We start from the raw sequence: 19,433 nt of genomic DNA, 5'->3' as shown, positions 1-19,433 counted from the left end.
TTATAGTTGTCCCAAAGGTGCTTTTTCTAGAACTGTACTTTCAAGCTTTTCCTTGAAAATGTTTTACTTCTCATCCAAGCAGCTTCTTCAGAAATTTTATCCTATCTTTTATTCCATTTGAGCTCTCCAGACAGCTAACAATACTTAAAATAAAAAATACAAAACAGACCAAAATTCAGCAGCATAAGGGAAAAAAATGTATAAAAATCAGTTACTAATCAAAGTTCTAGCAAAGGACATGTACAGTAGGTTCTAGCAAAGGACATGTACAGTAGGTTTGCTGCAGTTATAAAGGCAAAAGGAGTAGGAACCAGTACAATTATTGAAGGAAGAGCTTTGTGGATTCTCAACACCAGAGAAAATGCTTTAGTATAATTGACTTGTATCAGAGACAACATTCACTAAGACACTTATTTTCTCCTGCTGACATTTCCCACAAGTGCAGGGTCAGGGTTTCCCCCCCCCCCCAGAGCATCAATATATTGATCAATTATTTGGGATAACCTAAAGTTAGCACAGAAGCCAGAATGTCCGAAGATATTCAAAGATTATTATTATTATTATTATTATTATTATTATTATTATTATTATTATTTAGATTTGTATGCCGCCCCTTTCTGCAGATTCAGGGCGGCTCACAACACAATAAAAACAGTTTATAACAAATCTAATAATTTACAATTTAAAATATTAAAAAAAACCCCATTATTAAACAGACATACACACAAGCATACCATACATAAATTGTATAGGCCCGGGGAAGATATCTCAGTCCCCCCATGCCTGACGACAAAGGTGGGTTTTAAGGAGTTTGCGAAAGGCGAGGAGGGTAGGGGCAGTTCTAATCTCTGGGGGGAGCTGGTTCCAGAGAGTCGGGGCCGCCAAAGAGAAGGCTCTTCCCCTGGCCTGTCCTTTACCCGTAGGTTAAATTCTTCCAGCACAATCAAGAATCACTAGCCACAATTAGCTCCTATTGAATATCCCTGGAGACTTACTCACTTTTCTCTCCCCTTGCTGTATGAAAACTCACACTGTAAGTCAGATATAATAGATGCAGAGCAAGGAAAACAGAAGCAGAGGATTTGAAGAAATTAGACTGTCGTGTTTTATTTTATTTAGTAAGCGAATCCTGTCAAATGTTCTGCAATGTTGAAAGGAAGAACTAAGATGGAATCCCAACTCCTTAGTGAAGGCAGTACTGTAGAGTTGCATTGAGAGAGTGAATGGGGAGGTGTGTGTGGTTGGCCCATTTCATTCGGCTTAATTTGTATGAGGAAGTTCTCTGCTCTGTTTCCTTTCTCTCAGCACCATTAAACAGGAAGCTGAGTGAGTTTGCAAGCAGCTGCTGAGCTCTGTGAACAGACAGCTTTGGGATTTTTTTTGTTCCTTAACTGCTGAGTAGTTAATGTTTCTTCGATTTAAGTTTTATTTTTTTATGTTGGGTTTTCTTTTTTTTAAACCGAAAGCATGGATCAGTGCTGGTACCATGGAAGCATCACTCGTTCCAAAGCGGAGGACTTGCTTTCTAAAATAGGCAAGGATGGAAGTTTTCTCGTCAGGGCCAGTGAATCTGTCTCCTCAGCGTACGCCCTCTGTTTGCTGTAAGTATGGCTGTTGTTGTTTTTTGCCTCAGTTCACCTGCTCTTTTACTGATTTAATTGGAATCAGGATCTTGTCTTTCTATGGTGGGTGATGACAGTTCAGAGTATGGAAGGAGCATGAAAAGTACATGGCCAATTAAGTGTCTTTATAGAATAAATTATCTGAAATATGGTAAAATAAATTTCATAATAAACATATTTAAATCAGGCAGTACTAAAAGGGTAATTTTTAGAATATTTGTGGAGTTAGCCATAAGATAGCATCTTGTTATTTTGATTTTAGCAAACTATGGTCAGAATAAGCACTGGACTTAGCACTCAGGAACTGGATTTTCTTAGGAACTGAGGATTGATTGATTGATTGATTGATTGATTGATTGATTGATTGATTTATGTATTTATTTATGTGTTTATTTATTTATGTGTTTATTTATTTATGTATTTATTTATGTATTTATTTATTTATGTATTTATCTATCTATCTATCTATCTATCTATCTATCTATCTATCTATCTATCTATCTATCTATCTATTTATTGGATTTGTATGCTGCCCCTCTCCGTAGACTCGGGGGCAGCTAACAACAGTAATAAAAAACATCCTGTAAATCCAATACTAAAAACAAATTTAAAAAACCCTTATTATAAAACTAAACATCCATACAAACAAACATACCATGCATAAATTGTAAAGGCCTAGGGGGAAAGAATATCTCAATTCCCCCATGCCTGACGGCAGAGGTGGGTTTTAAGGAGCTTACGAAAGGCAAGGAGGGTGGGGGCAATTCTAATATCTGGGGGGAGTTGATTCCAGAGGGCTGGGGCTGCCACAGAGAAGGCTTTTCCCCTGGGCCCCGCCAAGTGACATCGTTTTGTTGACGGGACCCGGAGAAGGCCCACTCTGTGGGACCTAACCGGTCACTGGGATTCGTGCGGCAGAAGGTGGTTGATGTAATGATACATAGTGGGGTAGGCAAAAACCTGATAAAAGATGTTGGCTTTATTCACCTTAGATCAATGGTATCCAATGTAGGCCCCAGGCCCCACAGGGGGACAATTTGATTTTAATTGGGGACAATTGGAACTTTTGTTTAAATCAAGTTAATGGCCTTTTAGGCTTTGCCTGGTGAGTAGGAGTTCACTTTTTGAATAATAGGAATTAAATGTGGGTGGGGGGAGACATCAGGATTTTAGAGATGCTTAGGTGGGGCATGGCCAGGGATGGGCTACTGCCCGGATGGGGGGGGACACAGTGGGGTAGCGAAAATGGAGCTCTACCTCAGAGCATTTGCATTGAAAGATGTTGAAAGAAAATGCAGGGCGTCCTGCATAAGCCACACCCACAGTGTGGTAGTCAAAATTTTGGTAGCCCTTCACTGGGCATGTCCAAAAAAAGGTTGGGAATCACTGCCTTAAATCAATGAGATATTGCTTTGGGGAGGGTGGTAGGCTGATGGAGTTTATACCTGGGTATATCAGCCCATTTAATTATATAGAAAGTCAGTTAATATAAATGTGTAACTCAACAGTAGACGGATAGGCAAACTATACCCTTCAAGATTTCCTAGGTGCAGAAGTTCAGCAAAATCTAAGTGGCAAAAGTGCCGCCGTGTAGTTGTGCAATTTTTGTTATGCGGTGAAGAACTAGGAATAAAAAAAACACAAACCAGTTCTACAGTGTAATTCTAAATTGTTCATACACAGAGACCCTCACACATAATTTAATGACAAAAATTATGTAGAAAATTTGTGTTTTATTTATATATATATATTTATTTATTTGACTTCAATGCCCTGCATGGCATTGGACCAGAATACCTCTGGAACCCCCTTCTACTGCACGAATCCCAGCGGCCAATAAGGTCCCACAGAGTTGGCCTTCTCCGGGTCCCGTCGACTAAACAATGTCGTTTGGCGGGCCCCCGGGGAAGAGCCTTCTCTGTGGCAGCCCCGGCCCTCTGGAATCAACTCCCCCCAGAGATTAGAACTGCCCCCACCCTCCTTGTCTTTCGCAAATTACTCAAGACCCACCTATATCTCCAGGCATGGGGGAACTGAGACACCTCCCCCAGGCTTTTATATTTTATGTTTGGTATGTGTGTGTTGTATGGTTTTAAATGATGGGGTTTTATATGTTTTTTTCTTTTTAATATTAGATTTGTTCCATTGTAATGTTGTTTTTTATTATTGTTGTGAGCCGCCTCGGGTCTTCGGAGAGGGGCTGCATACAAATCTAATAAATTATTATTATTAAATTATTATTATTATTATTATTATTCTATGCAGCCCAATCCTGTAGGCCTCAGGCAGCTTACAACAATATAAAACACAATTAAATACAATAACAAAAGAAGTCAATATTAATACTAAAGACATTAAAATTATTGTTGTGAGCCACCCCGAGCCTTTGGAGAGGGGCAGCATAGAAATCTAATAAATTGAATGGAATTGAATTGAAAATAATAAAAGCACTAAAATCCTATAATACCCCATAGCAATCCAATCAACCAATCAACACAATTCAGCCATGACAGATGGTAGTATTCATGGACCCCAGGCCTGCTGGCACAGCCAGGTTTTCACTGCCTTTCAGAAGACCAGTAGGGTGGAGGCAGTATGAACATCGGGGGGGGGGGGGGGGTTGGTTCCATAGAGCCAGGGCAGCCACAGAGAAGGTCCTCCCCCATGTCCCCGCCAACCTGTATTGCTTAGTCGATGGGACCTGGAGAAGGCCAACCCTGTGAGATCTTATTTGTCTCCGGGAGGTATGTGGCAGGAAATGGTCTCGGAGATAGTCTTGTCCTAAGCCATGTAGAGCAAAACATTTTTGCTAATGTTTTCTTTTCAACTGCACTCAACAGAAGAAATTCAATAATTTATCACTGAAAGATGTTGATCCTCAGTTGATCATTTAAAAATAATTTTCTCAATGACCAACTATGATTACAGTAATTCCAAATAAAACCTCCAAATTATGAGTGATATAAACTCATATTTCCACTGGAGTTGGTCATGGTTCTACTATGATGGTTGGTTCAAATATTACACTAATATTTGAATGGTTGGTTCAATTATTACACTAAATAATAACAAAATGTTTTAACATTTAACAAAGTTATTCTTTGTTTTGACATATGCTATATCTCTACTTGATGTTGTTAAGTAATTCCTCTAAAGACGCTTGTCTGGTGCCTAGATTATGGTCTTCCTAGTGCTAAACCACAATTTGATTTGTTCTGATATTTTAATTTGATAATTGAATAAAGTTTATAATAATTTAAATGTTATCAATGGGTTAATTAATACTTGACATACCAGATTGTATTCCTGAGTGGACAATAAGTAAATATAATATTTAAGTAAATTAATAAGGGTGTCAACAAGGTATGGTCAATGCATATAAAAATATCCATAGCTTCAGTTGCATAGTCATGGCTATGGTTTTGAGTCTTTTTACCTGGAGTTAATGTTTCATTAAATAATATTCTGAAATCCATTTCTAATTTCTGGAAATACCTTCAGTTCTATAATCTAGATAGTTAAGGAAACACAATAGCTTAATGTCATTTTAAGAACAAGGAATTTATAGGCTGGTATTGATCTTGAATTGGCAGCGTTCTGAGCAAGGGAATCTAACATGGCAGAAATAATAATAATAATAATAATAATAATAATAATAATAATAATAATAATAATTTATTAGACTTGTATGCCGCCCCTCTCCGAAGCCTCCTCAGCTTTACTAGAGGCTGAAAGGAACATTTAATCTACATTTCAGTTCAATTTTTTCAAGGTACTCTTGGGTCCCATTCTCATCACTATTCTTAGTGCTCTATTCTCAGAGAGTTTCACAGATAAAAAATGGCAACGTCTAAATAATCCATTATCATATATAAAAGAAATATTGGCTCATTGTCTTCTTTATTTAATGACAATTGTTTAAAAGGTGTCCTCTTATAGAATAATCAAACTTTACCAACAATTTAGTGATTTATCTTTATTTATAATAAGGAAATATTTTATGTTTTTTTAATATTTTATTTAGTGTTCTTTCCTTCAATGGAATGTATAATAGTGTATTGTTGTGAAATATTATCATGAACTAAAAGCTCTATTACTTAAATACAGAGCAGGTTCCTATGCCTTTTATTGAAGGAGCATGTAACTGGTCAAATATTAAAATCCAAGGCTGTAAATGTTTACTTACAATATTGAAATCATTCAGAATATAGTATTTGGGGATAATTTTATGCTTTATTCAAATAGCACATGTTATATTTTCTGAAAGAATTTTTACTCTATTGTTTTTATTGGATATTTTTTATTCATTAATGCTAGTGGCTGAAAAATATTGGAACAGTTTGTCAAATGCAGCATTTCATAGCCTGTGAAGATATGACCCCCAAAAGCAAAATCTCTTTATATGATTATGAAACATATATGATTACAAAACAGAGGGCTTTTAGGAGCGAAAGGCAGTTTTCAGAATTTTGTGAATGAGACATGATTATGGTATGATACAACTCTGCTGTGGAATACCACTTGATTAAATGAAAAGTTCACCTCAAACCAATGGTACAAATTAATGTTTTGCAAACTGTGCGGTTGGCATTTGGGGAAAGAGTCTTTTCCCTTATTTCTAGACATTTCTGCTCAACCCTATCAGATCCTGACACATAGAGGTAGGCTGCTAAGATAGAACTGTGATGTGTGCTCGCCCCGTGGCTCTGAGTACTAGCAGAGTCCAGCGCAATTATGCTACTGCACCTGGGCAGGTAGTGAAATCGCGCATGGACACGCAGGTGCACCATAGGCATCATTATTTAAGATAAAGAACAGTTAACTCAGATTTATAAGTAAAAATAAAGAGACTACAACATGTGATTATTAATGAATGCAATAGAAAAGTAGTATCATTCATATATTGTTTTGTTTGAAAAGTCATGTCCTACTCATCGTGACCCCATGGACAGAATTCCTCCACGACTTCCTGTTCTCTATTATCCTCTGGAGTCCATTTAAGGTCACGCCTTCAGTGACTTCATCCAGCCACTTCATTCTCTGTCATCCCCTTCTTCTTTTGCCCTCAATCTTTCCCAGCCTTGCCAGACTTCTTTCCCAATTTTGACCCAATCAGTGGTTCCGTGTCCAGTTCTCACTGATGATTCTTGACTCGCATATAGGTTTCTCAAGAGACAAATAAGATGGTCTGGTATTCCCATCTCTTTAAGAACTTGCTACAATTTGTTATGATCCACACAATCAAAGGCTTTAGGTAGTGTTGGGCGAACCGAACTTGCAAAGTTCGGGCTCATACCGAACCCAAACTTTTTTAAAAGTTCGGGTAAAGTACAGGTTTGGGTTCGGCATTCGCTTGAACACCGCGAAACGCCGCTGCCCAGGAGGAGAGTGGGGAATCCCATCATGGGATTCCCCACCTACTTTTGCTTGCAGCGCCACTGCAGCATCCTTTTCTGTAAAAATGAAAGGAAGCAAAAGGAGGTGGGGAATTCCCCACCTCCTTGTTTATTTTTACAGAAAAGGACGCGTTCGGGTTCGGGTTCGGTGAACTCACCCGAACTTCACGGCAATGAAGGTCAATGAAGCAGAAGTAAATGGGTTTTTTGGAACTCCCTAGCTTTCTCTGTGATAATAATAATAATAATAATAATAATAATGATAATGATAATAATAACAACAATAATAACAACAACAACAAACAAAACTATTATTATTATTATTATTATTATTATTATTATTATTATTATTATTATTATTATTTAGATTTGCATGCCGCCCCTCTCCGGAGACTCAGAGCGGCTCACAACAATCACAACAATATACAAATGCAATATTTAAAAAGAAACAAAACATTTTAAAAACCCATCATTAAGAACAATTCAATACAATCATACCATTTATAAAATTATATGTGCTCAGGGTATCTCAATTACCCCATGCCTGGTGACAAAGGTGGGTGTTAAGTAACTTGCAAAGGGCAAGGAGGATGGCAACCATTCTAATCTCCAGGGGGAGCTGATTCCAGAGGGCCGGGGCCGCCACAGAGAAGGTTCTTCCCCTGGAGCCCGCCAGACGACATTGCTTAGTCGACGAGACCCAGAGAAGGCCAACTCTGTGGGACCTTATCAGTCGCTGGGATTCGTGCAGCAGAAGGCGGTCCGATGCCATGTAGGGCTTTATAGGTCATAACCAACACTTTGAATTGTGACTGGAAATTGATTGACAGCCAGTGCAGGCCGCGGAGTGTTGACGAAACGTGGGCAAATCTAGGAAGTCCCACGATAGCTCTTGCGGCCACATTCTGCACGATCTGAACTTTCTGAACACTTTTCAAAGGTTGCCCCATGTAGAGAGTACTTGAACCTCGAGGTGATCAGGGCATGAACGACTTTGAGTAATGACTCCCTGTCCAAATAGGGACACAACTGGTGCACCAAGGGAACCTGTGCAAACGCCCTCCTCGCCACAGCCGAGAGACATTGTTCCAATGTTAGCTGTGGATCGAGGAGGATGCCCAAGTTACAAACCCTCTCTGAGGGGTCAGTGATTCCCCCTCCAGGATAATGGATGGAGAGATGGAATTGTCCTTAGAAGGCAGAACCCACAGCCACTCCGTCTTGTCAGGGTTGAGTCTGAGCCTGTTGATACCCATCCAGACACCAACAGCCTCCAGGCACTGGCACATCACTTCCACTGCTTCACCGACTGGACATGGGGTGAAGATGTACAGCTGGGTATCATCAACATACTGATGATACCTCACCCTATGCCTATGGAATAATCTCTCCCAGCCGTTTCATGTAGATATTGAATAGCAGGGGGAAGACGACCGACCACTGAGGCACCCCACAAGGGAGAGACCTAGAGGTCGACCTCTGACCCGCCCACTAACACTGATTACGACCGACCAGAGAGGTAGGAGGAGAACCACCATAAAACAGTGCCTCCCACTCCCAACCCCTCCAGCCAGCGCAGAAGGATACCATGGTGGATGGTATCGAAAGCCGCTGAGAGGTCAAGAAGCACCAGGAGAGAGGATAAACCCCTTTCCCAGGCCCACCAGAGATCATCCATCAGTGCGACCAAAGCACTTTCTGTGCTGTAGCCAGGCCAGAATCCTGACTGTTGAGGGCCTAGATAATTGGCTTCTTCTAAGGACTGCTGGAGCTTGAGTGCCTCCACCTTCTCAACAACCTTCCCCATAAAGGGAAGCTTGGAGCCTGGGCAATAGTTGTTAAGAATGGCTGGGTCCAGGGAAGGCTTCTTGAGGAGGGGGCACACAAGTGCCTCCTTGTAGGAAGCTGGAAAGAACCCCCTCCCAAAGAAGCATTGACAATCTCCTGGACCCAGCTCCGTGTCACCTCTCTGCTGGCTAAAACCAGCCAAGGGGGACACAGATCCAGTAAACAGGTGGTGGAACGCACAGCTCCAATTACCTTGTCCACTTCATCAGGTATCACCAGATCAAACTCCTCCCAGACAGATGGACAAGGATGGGCCCCAGTCACCTCGACTGACTCGCTGTCAGTCGACTCTGCTATCCAATCGGAGTCAATGTCCATCCGGATCCAAGCAATTTTATCAGCGGAAAATGTGTTAAATTCCTTGGCACTGCTCTGCAAGGGCTCCCTAACCCCACCCCCCCGGATAAGGAGGGAGCAAATCACCCTAAACAGAGCAGCCAGGTGAGATTCCGCTAATGCAATCAAGGCAGCACGATACACGCATCTTGTCGCCTTGAGCGCCACTTTGTAAGTCTTAATATGAGCTCTTACAAATGTTAGATCAGACTTGCACTTACTTTTTCCCCATCGCTTCTGTAGATGTCCAGGTATGTTGGCAATTTGATCTCTAGTTCCTCTGCTTCTTCAAAATCCTGTCTGTACTTCTGGTAGTTCTCGATCCACATTCTGCTGGAGACTAGCTTGTAGGATTTTAGGCATAACTTTATTAGCATGTGAAATGAGTGGAATGGTGCAATAATTTGAACATTCTTTGGCATTGCCTTTCTTTGGAATTGGAATATAAATCGAACTTTTCCAATTCTCTGGCCACTATTTAGTGTTCCAAATTTGCTGGCAAATTGAGTGTAGCACTTTTACCAATATTACTAAATTATTCTTCTAATATTACTACATTATTAAAAATATTAATAAACAAAATATTTACTAATATTTAATACTAAAAATATCCACACATTAGGATACTTTAAAAAGTTATCTAGACTATCTTGTTAGGGATATATTCTATGTTTATCAGAAAAATGAATACTAAATCAATCCATGAAGGGGACATTTTTGTGTGTGTGTGTATGGCTACAAATAAGTGGAAATCATTGGCACTTGGCATAATAGGTCCCAAAGAAACAAGCCAAAAGCAGCTTTTGGTGAGGAATCCTGTGGCATTATTAACTTTGAATTTAATAAACAGTCATGGTAACCCACTGGTGGAAATGCAATCAATGAATCTTCAGCAACTTTAACTAAAAATGCAGATTGCAAATCTGGCAGTTTGAACCCCAATATATGTCATTTTTGCATTTATTCAGTGCACCTTTGGCATTTATTCAGTGCACAATTGGCTTAAGCAGCTGAAGCATCAGCACACTCTCCAACCGAGTTATTAATTGGATAAAAGCGTGAATCCAGTCCAGCCAGAGAAAGCCAAACCATTTGTGTCAAGAGCTCTGCTCGGTTTCATGGTTGTAAAGGATTCGAATGCATGTGCCATAATTATGCACACCGTGGAGCCACAGATATACAATGGTACAGTGATGATTCTGTGACTCAGGGTGTGTATATGCAACCAGAAGCAACTACTTTCTCTTCCTTTATAGACGACTGAAAAATGGCTTTGTCAGCCGATTTTCACTGTATGGTAATAGTTTTCCAAGCACTCTTTGATTGTTTAATTTGACAACCGCTCTTAAAAAGATTGGAAAATATTTTATGGTCAGAAATGAAAAAAAAGCAACATATACATGTGCAGAGACGCTTTGTGTGTACTTTCTTTTTTAAATAGTTTTTTATTAAACAGTTTTAGCTTTTAAAACATTAAAATAACCACAAAAGCAAAAACAACATAACGTAACATAACAAGACATATCATATAAAATCATTTTCATTTTACAGCGTTCTGTATCAGTGTACATAGTTTGCTTTTGTATCCCTTCTCCACTGGTGTTACCCCCAAAGAACAAACCTTGCCTAAAGGCCACAAAAATCATGAAAATTCATTCAAGCTAAACAGAGCCCTGTAGGCTTGGTCTGCATCGGTGTGACGTTATCGCCAGAAACCATTTTGTGTGTATTTTCTGATATTAAAAATATTTTGATTTAAAAAAATTTTAAACAAGCTTTAAATTCATCATATGAATCCATTAAACTTTGGGAATTTCTGTTCTTTAAAAAATAATGTTCTTGGAAAAAAAATATTAATATGAATCTTCAGATTTATTTTTACAAGTGTGTAAGGAAAAAATGGAAATAAATACCGTATCAAGATTGAAAGCTTTTCAGACCAAAATACTATAATGGTGTACTGAAACATTCTAGCTTATCTTATACTGTGGAAAGAAAGAAGGTTGACAAGCTTTTTTTTTCCAACAAAAAGAGGAGTTTTTAAAAGGCAAAAGCCTTTAGCAGTAGACTGCTATTGGCAAGATAGAACTAAAAGTATAGTGTCTGAGAACTGACAGAAAAGAAACCCTTTTATATGGAAAGCTAGGGTAGATATAAAGTTTATAAAAAAATCTGAGCACTGTTGGGAGCATTGGATGTTTTCCCAAGATGACGTTATTTTTTTTTCTGAACCATTGTAAGGTTTTCTCCTCATTTATTCCAGGTATCGGAACTGTGTATATACCTACAGGATTCTACCAAATAAAGAAAATAAACTAGTGATCCAGGTAAGCCCAAGTTATTATTATTTTTGCAAAATATCTTTTTAAACAATCCATACATAAATCATAGAAACATAGAAACATAGAAGTCTGACGGCAGAAAAAGACCCCATGGTCCATCTAGTCTGCCCTTATACTATTTTCTGTATTTTATCTTAGGATGGATATATGTTTATCCCAGGCATGTTTAAATTCAGTTACTGTGGATTTATCTACCACGTCTGCTGGAAGTTTGTTCCAAGGATCTACTACTCTTTCAGTAAAATAATATTTTCTCATGTTGCTTTTGATCTTTCCCCCAACTAACCTCAGATTGTGTCCCCTTGTTCTTGTGTTCACTTTCCTATTAAAAACACTTCCCTCCTGGACCTTATTTAACCCTTTAATATATTTAAATGTTTCGATCATGTCCCCCCTTTTCCTTCTGTCCTCCAGACTATACAGATTGAGTTCATTAAGTCTTTCCTGATACGTTTTATACTTAAGACCTTCCACCATTCTTGTAGCCCGTCTTTGGACCCGTTCAATTTTGTCAATATCTTTTTGTAGGTGAGGTCTCCAGAACTGAACACAGTATTCCAAATGTGGTCTCACCAGCATTCTATATAGCGGGATCATAATCTCCCTCTTCCTGCTTGTTATACCTCTAGCTATGCAGCCAAGCATCCTACTTGCTTTCCCTACTGCCTGACTGCACTGTTCACCCATTTTGAGACTGGGTGAACAGTGCAGTCAGGCAGTAGGCATATACCTTTAGATGTTACAATATTGAAGCAAATACATACTTGTACATCTCAGGGACCGCCTTCTGCCGCACGAATCCCAGCGACCAGTTAGGTCGTCTCTGGGTCCCGTCAACCAAACAATGTCGCTTGGCGGGACCCAGAGGAAGAGCCTTCTCTGTGGCGGCCCCGACCCTCTGGAACCAACTCCCCCCAGAGATTAGAATTGCCCCCACCCTCCTTACCTTTCGTAGGCTGCTTAAAACCCACCTCTGCCGCCAGGCATGGGGGAACTAAGATACACTTTCCCCCTAGGCCTTCACAATTTTATGTATGGTATGTTAGTATGTATGATTGGTTTTTATATAATGGGTTTTTAACTGTTTTTTAGTATTGGATTTTGTTGTACTGTTTTACTGCTGTTGTTAGCCGCCCCGAGTCTGTGGAGAGGGGCGGCATACAAATCCAATAAATAATAATAATAATAATAATAATAATAATTTTACTCAATCATTCATATATTATTTATATATAAAACAATTTATTCCAGGTATATTTTTCTAAAATTATATTGTTTGTAAAAAAAAAAGGTAATCCCAAATTGAATGCTAAATATGGAAGCCTCTTTTCCTGCGTCTGCTCTCTTATCTGAAGTCAGAAAAGAAACTTACCGTAACTTTCTTTCCGCAAAATAAAGGCTTATATACAAAACAGGCACCTGTTCCACAACACTTACAAGCATTGGTTTTGATACTGAAAGTCTGTTTAGAGAAGCACAAGGATCAGTTTCTGCCTTCTTCCAAGCTAACCAGATTCTGCCTCCTTTTCTGTTCTCTTGTTTGGACGACTGAAAGTATCTTGAGTTTCTCTTTATGAATATAGCCAACATAAAGAGCTGCAGTATCTCAGCTATCCTTTCCCTAAGTTAACTTTCAGTCAACATCTAAACAACGGTGATGTGGTTCTCCTTTCCGTTATATTTTTTTCCAGCTCAGAATATGTTCTGTCAGGCTCTCTGGTAGATTCCTCCCAAAAATTCACAGGTACAAATTTCAGACACACACACGTTTGAAAATTCAAACAATGTTCTTTATAAGGAAAATTCACTTAACCTAAGCCCTCTTTTTGTATAGCAAAGAACACTCATCTCCAAACAAACTGGTAATTTGTACAAGTCCCTTATCAGTTCTGTGATATTTAGCTTGCAGCTGTGAGGCAATTCACAGTCCTTCTTCTTTCACAAAGTGAAACACACTTTGCTCTGGTTTAGTTTCAAAGCGGGGAAAAATCAGCACACAAAAGGTCAAAGTCAGTAAAGCAGTCATGAAACACAAGGATCAGATAATCCTCCACAATGGCCAAACCCACAGGCTGCAATTTATAGCAGCCTCACTAATCACCACAGCCCCACCCAACCACAGGTGGCCTCATTTTCTTTGATAATAATCTCTCAGTTGTTGTTGCCTATGTATCGCTCTCCGCATGCGTGGCTGTATCATTAACTCTTGTCCTGAATCCAAGGAGGAGCTAGATAATTGAGCTCCTTCTGAGCTGTCTGCCACACTCCTCCTCCCTGTCACTCATGTCTTCTTGGTCAGAGGAGCCTTCATCATCAGATTCCACCAGGGGCAAAACAGGCCTGCAGCATGTGGATGTCTCCCCCACATCCACAGTCCTTGGGGCAGGAGCCGGGCCAGAGCTAACCACAACAGAATAGAGCCGATTTTTTCAGCTAGTGCTAAGATAGGTGTTGTATCAAACACAGTCTCAGGGTATGGGGGTGAGTAATATCCGACTGCTTTTCCTTCCTCACCCTCAACAATTTTTGAAGAGGGGGGTTTTTGGCAGTGGAGTGATCTGCACAATCCATTGCCGTTGCCCAATTCATGAAATCTGTGCCACATTGAGATGGAAACTCCACTTCTTTCAGACCTGCACAAAATTCACAATGCATAAACAGAAAGGGTGGTGCTTCCCAGAGGTTGGTTCCTCGCTGTTTGGACTGGTTCTATGGAACCGGTAAACTTGGCAATTCCAGCGACCCAGGCCTGCCATGTCCCTGAACAGGCTCTCTCAGATGTGCCGCAGGCAGTGCCGTTTTGTTTTTGGCACGCACAGAAGCTGCATTTTTAGCATTGCTTATGTGCATATGACCCCATGGCATGCCACTAAGTAAACTGGGCAGTGGAGAAAACAAGAACCCACCCCTGGTCTTCCCTTGTATTAGTATTGTGCTACTTTTATCTCCCTTCTCCGTCCATTAGATGCTGCTGTTTGGAAATTATTTGGTGAACAATTTTATTAATTTTAATATCCCAGTATTTTCATAATCTTTGAAAAATCTTTCAGGACCAGCTCTTTACCCAACTTATGGTCACTAGCCACAGTCATCCATATCTTAGAGAAGAGAGACTTCAGCCTAGTTGAAAATTACAGACCAATCTTTTTATGCTGAGTCACCTGCAAACTCATGAAATCAATCCATTATCCTCCATTTAGAAACAAACAGTCACTGTATTTTCTAACAAACAACCTGATTTCAGAAAAAAATTATCCTGTAATCTACAACTTCTACGTTGCAAAAACATATGAACTACAAAACTCGATCAGGGCAAAGCAATGCAATTTACATAGACTTCTGTAAAGCCTTTGATTCAGTGGTACACAACAAACTACTTCTAAAACTAAAATCCTATGGCATCTATGGATCCCTACATAATTGGATTGCTGCATTCCTGTCCAACAGACAAGTGGTCAAAATAGGAAATGCCCTATCAAATCCTGCATCTGTTAATAGCTGTGTTCACCAATGTAGTGTTCTAGAACCAACACTCTTTATACTTTACATAAATGACCTTTGAAATCATATTATAAGCAACTGCGTTCTCTTCACTGATTATGTAAAGCTACTTAACATCACTGACTATGCTGTTATCCTTCAAAAGGACTTTGACTTTGTGTCAGAATGTTCAAACACATTGGCAACTCCAAATCTCAACCAACAAATGCTCTGTCTAACACATTGGCCAAAAGAATCAGAACACAAAATACAAACTGAGTGCACATGACCTTGTAGATGACCCTTGCTCAATAAAGGACCTTGGAATACTCATATCTAAGGATCTAAGTGCCAAAGCCCACTGTAACAACATCACCAAAAAGGCATTAAGAATTGTAAACCAAATATTCACATAGCTTCTTCTCCAGTAATATTATACTACTACCCAAAGCATACAAAACATTTGCTAGGCCAATTCTTGAATACAGCTCATCTGTCTGGAACCCACACTGCATATCAGACATTAATACAATTGAATATGTCCAGAAATATTTCACAGGAAGAGTCCTCCTCTGCTTGCTATATAATACCTTATGCCACCAGACTTGAAATTCTGGGCTTAAACAATTTAGAACTATGCTGCCTTCGGCATGACCTATGCATAGTTCATAAAATTATCTGCTACAATGTCCTACCTGTCAATGACTTCTTCAGTTTCAACCACAACAATACATGAGAACACAATAGGTACAAACTTAACGTTAACTGTTCCAAATTCAATCACAGAAAATATGACTTCTGTGACAGAATGGTCAATGCCTGAAATGCACTACCCAAGTCTGTGGTTTCATCACCAAACTCCTAAAATTTTAATCTTGGACTGTCTACTTTTGACCTCACCCCAATTCTAAGACGTTTGGAAGGGGCGTGCATAAGCACACTACCGTGCCTACTTTTCCTGTCCTAATGTACACTTTTATTTTTATTCATATTCATTTCATGTATTCAAATCGTGTTTATACATACTGTATGTACTATCTAATACGTGTTTGACAAAATGAATGAATTAATGAATAGATAGATAGATAGATAGATAGATAGATAGATAGATAGATAGATAGAGTAAATGAAACAGGCTTCTAAAACATTTGTCTCATATTTATTTATTTATTTATTTATTTATTTTATTTTATTTATTTATTTATTTATTTATTTATTGGATTTGTATGCCACCCCTCTCCGTGGACTCGGGGCGGCTAACAACAGTGATAAAACAACATGTGACAATCCAATAGTAAAACAATTAAAAACCCTTATTATAAAACCAAACATACATACAAAACATACCATGCATAAATTGTAAAAGCCTAAGGGGGAAAGAATATCAATTCCCCTATGCCTGACGGCAGAGGTGGATTTTAAGAAGCTTACGAAAGGCGAGGAGGGTGGGGGCAATTCTAATCTCTGGGGGGAGTTGGTTCCAGAGGGCTGGGGCCGCCACAGAGAAGGCTCTTCCCCTGGGTCCCGCCAAACGACATTGTTTATTTGATGGGACCCGGAGAAGGCCCACTCTGTGGGACCTAACTGGTCGCTGGGATTCGTGCAGCAGAAGGCGGTCCCTGAGATAATCTGGTCCGGTGCCATGAAGGGCTTTATAGGTCATAACCAACATATGGCATTAATGGCTCTTGGATGTCATTAACAGCTATCACTCTACAGCAATTTTTTTCTAATATAACATCTGGCTTGCCTGTACCTCTTATAGGACTTTTTCTATCCTGTTCTTGCTATTCTACTTAACTTCTATTCTGGGGTTTTTTTCTCCCCCGCACTGTATTTCTGTAAAGCAATTAAACCAGTTACATGTTTATCTCAATCCAGCTACTGTATATCCCCACTAATAAGGGTTATAAAGTAGCAATATTTGCTTTCCGGTGTTTTATTAATGTTGTCTTTTGCTCTTGGGCAAGAGGAAGACATATAGAGCAAAAAAATATGTTTTTCAGTTTACATCTAAACAGGTAAGCAACTCTGAATAACCATACAATACTGTAGTTTGAAACGTTTATTTCTGCAAAACTGCAGGGTTACTAGTTACCAGACTGTAAGCAGTATAAATGCTCATTCCTTATATTGCTGCAGCATTGTACTATGGTTTGGTGCAGATTTCTACTGTAAGTCCTAAATGCAACACACAAGGGACTTTTCATACCCATCCTGCTTATTTCACACGAACACAGTGTGCATTGAGATGTGATGCTGTATATGATTATAAAGATATTCATCTTTATGTGCCAACCAAGCAGAAGTGTTTTGGAAAAAAATACCAGTGTTTTGATAATACTAATTTTTTTTTAACAGAGATAGACTTGTGAGGTCAATAATTCTAAATATATAGAAATTATTTGCGGCTGATCTGTCTGTGTATATTTGGTTACCACAGTGACACGGGATCTTTGCACTAAAGTTATTTGAGAAATTAATCTTAAATCCTTTACAGGTAGTCTTCAACTGACAAACAAAACTTTTGCAAAAACTTACATTGCTAAGCGGAGCAGTTGTTAAGTTGTTCCTCATTTTACAACCTTTTTTTCTCACAGTTGTTAAGTGAATTGCTGCAGTTGTTAAGCAACTTGTGAGAATCTGGCTGCCCTCATTGACTTTGCTTGTTGGAAACAGCTGGGAAGTCTACCAATGGTAATCACATTGCCGGCCAGTTGCCAGGTTCCAAATTTTGATCAAGTTGCAATAGTCATTGTGTGAAAAATAGTAAGAAGTCACTTTTTTCAGTGCTGTTGTAACTTCAAATGATCACTAAATAAATTGTTACCTGTATCTGGGCCCAAAATGTTGGGTTTCCAAAAATCTTGTTCTCTTGCTTTGGTGCTCTGAGTAGGACTGAGTTACTTATTAGCCTAGGACAGTGGAAGTCATTATATTTAGATTCTGAGGACAGAGAATGTTCTGTCGGGCTCTCTGGTACACTCCTCCCAAAAATTCACAGGTACAAATTTCAGACACACACACGTTTGAAAATTCAAAACAATGTTCTTTATAATGAAAATTCACTTAAACCAAGCCCTCTTTTTGTATAGCAAAGAGCACTGGTCTCCAAACAAACTGGTAATTTGTACAAGTCCCTTATCAGTTCTGTGATACTTAGCTTGCAGCTGTGAGGCAATTCACAGTCCTTCTTCTTTCACAAAGCGAAACACACTTTGCTCTGGTTTAGTTTCAAAGCGGGGGAAAATCAGCACACAAAAGGTCAAAGTCAGTAAAGCAGTCACGAAACACAATGATCAGATAATCCTCCACAATGGCCAAACCCACAGGCTGCTATTTATAGTAGCCTCACTAATTACAACAGCCCCACCCAACCACAGGTGGCCTCATTTTCTTTGATAATAATCTCTCAGTTGTTGCTGCCTATGCATCGCTCTCCGCATGCGTGGCTGTATCATTAACTCTTGTTCTGAATCCAAGGAGGAGCTAGATAATTGATCTCCTTCTGAGCTGTCTGCCACACTCTCCTCCGCCCTGTCACTCATGTCTTCTTGGTCAGAGGAGCCTTCATCATCAGATTCCACCGGGGGCAAAACAGGCCTGCAGCATGTGGATGTCTCCCCCACATCCACAGTCCTTGGGGCAGGAGCTGGGCCAGAGCTAACCAGAACAGAGAAGAAGCGTTATTCTACAGTTGGGTGAAAAACCTGCACCTGAATTTCAGTTCCAAGCTTTCCCAGTAAATATAGCTAATGATAAGACTTCTAACTCCACAACTTATGGAGTAAGAAGTTCCCAGACTGTCAGGGGAGGGGGTCTTTTATGTGAACCCTAGAACATTTTTGCAGTTAGAGTGTTAAATTTATATGTGTGTATCTGTTCCTACTTCCAATTAGTTTGCCTGTTTTAAAATTATGCACAATTATTTTTAACTTCTTTAAGACCTCATTATCTCCTTAATACTTTTTATGTGATGTTCAAGGCTATTTTTTTTAGCTTTTATAGCAGGGCCCTTTGTTTGCATCATGATATCTAGAGGAAGAAAACATAATTTGTAATCCAAGGTTACATAAGAGAAGTAACTAACACAGGTTGAATGGCTCTCATACTTATATCCTGAAACAAATTATTTTATTTAGCATTAGCCATTAGCCCTTCATTCATTGTTGCTATGCAATATTTTAGCAAAGAAGTATTTTCATTTTGTTCTTCATCACTAATTGATCTCAAGACATTAGGGTTGTGTGCAAGAAGACAAAACCATGGGCTTGTTTTGAACATCTGCTCATTCTTCATTTTGCTTTGCCTCTGAGACCAGGACTGCATATAATAGGAAAGTGATGCATAGTCTGAAAAGCAGCCCAATAACCAGAATCCTTGTTGACCTTGTGAAGCTCCAAGTGAGT

The 19,433-nt window shown here is 39.3% G+C and overlaps 1 protein-coding gene across 3 annotated transcripts in view; it reads left to right on the top strand.

Moving 5' to 3' along the window:
- The window catches only part of INPP5D (inositol polyphosphate-5-phosphatase D), a 170,738-nt gene that overhangs the window by 59,785 nt on the left and 91,520 nt on the right, over positions 1–19,433 (top strand). For all 3 annotated transcript variants that reach the window (XM_070753044.1, XM_070753045.1, XM_070753043.1), the window contains exons 2-3: positions 1,467–1,601; positions 11,466–11,529. In XM_070753044.1, the coding sequence (XP_070609145.1) occupies positions 1,467–1,601; positions 11,466–11,529 (199 nt within the window). The remainder of the gene's footprint in view (positions 1–1,466; positions 1,602–11,465; positions 11,530–19,433) is intronic.

The sequence above is a fragment of the Erythrolamprus reginae genome, chromosome 5 (assembly GCF_031021105.1).
Source record: "Erythrolamprus reginae isolate rEryReg1 chromosome 5, rEryReg1.hap1, whole genome shotgun sequence".
NCBI classification, from domain to species: Eukaryota; Metazoa; Chordata; class Lepidosauria; order Squamata; family Dipsadidae; genus Erythrolamprus; species Erythrolamprus reginae.
The sequence above is the reverse complement of the archived record's forward strand: the minus strand, read 5'-3'. Positions and strand labels throughout refer to the sequence as shown.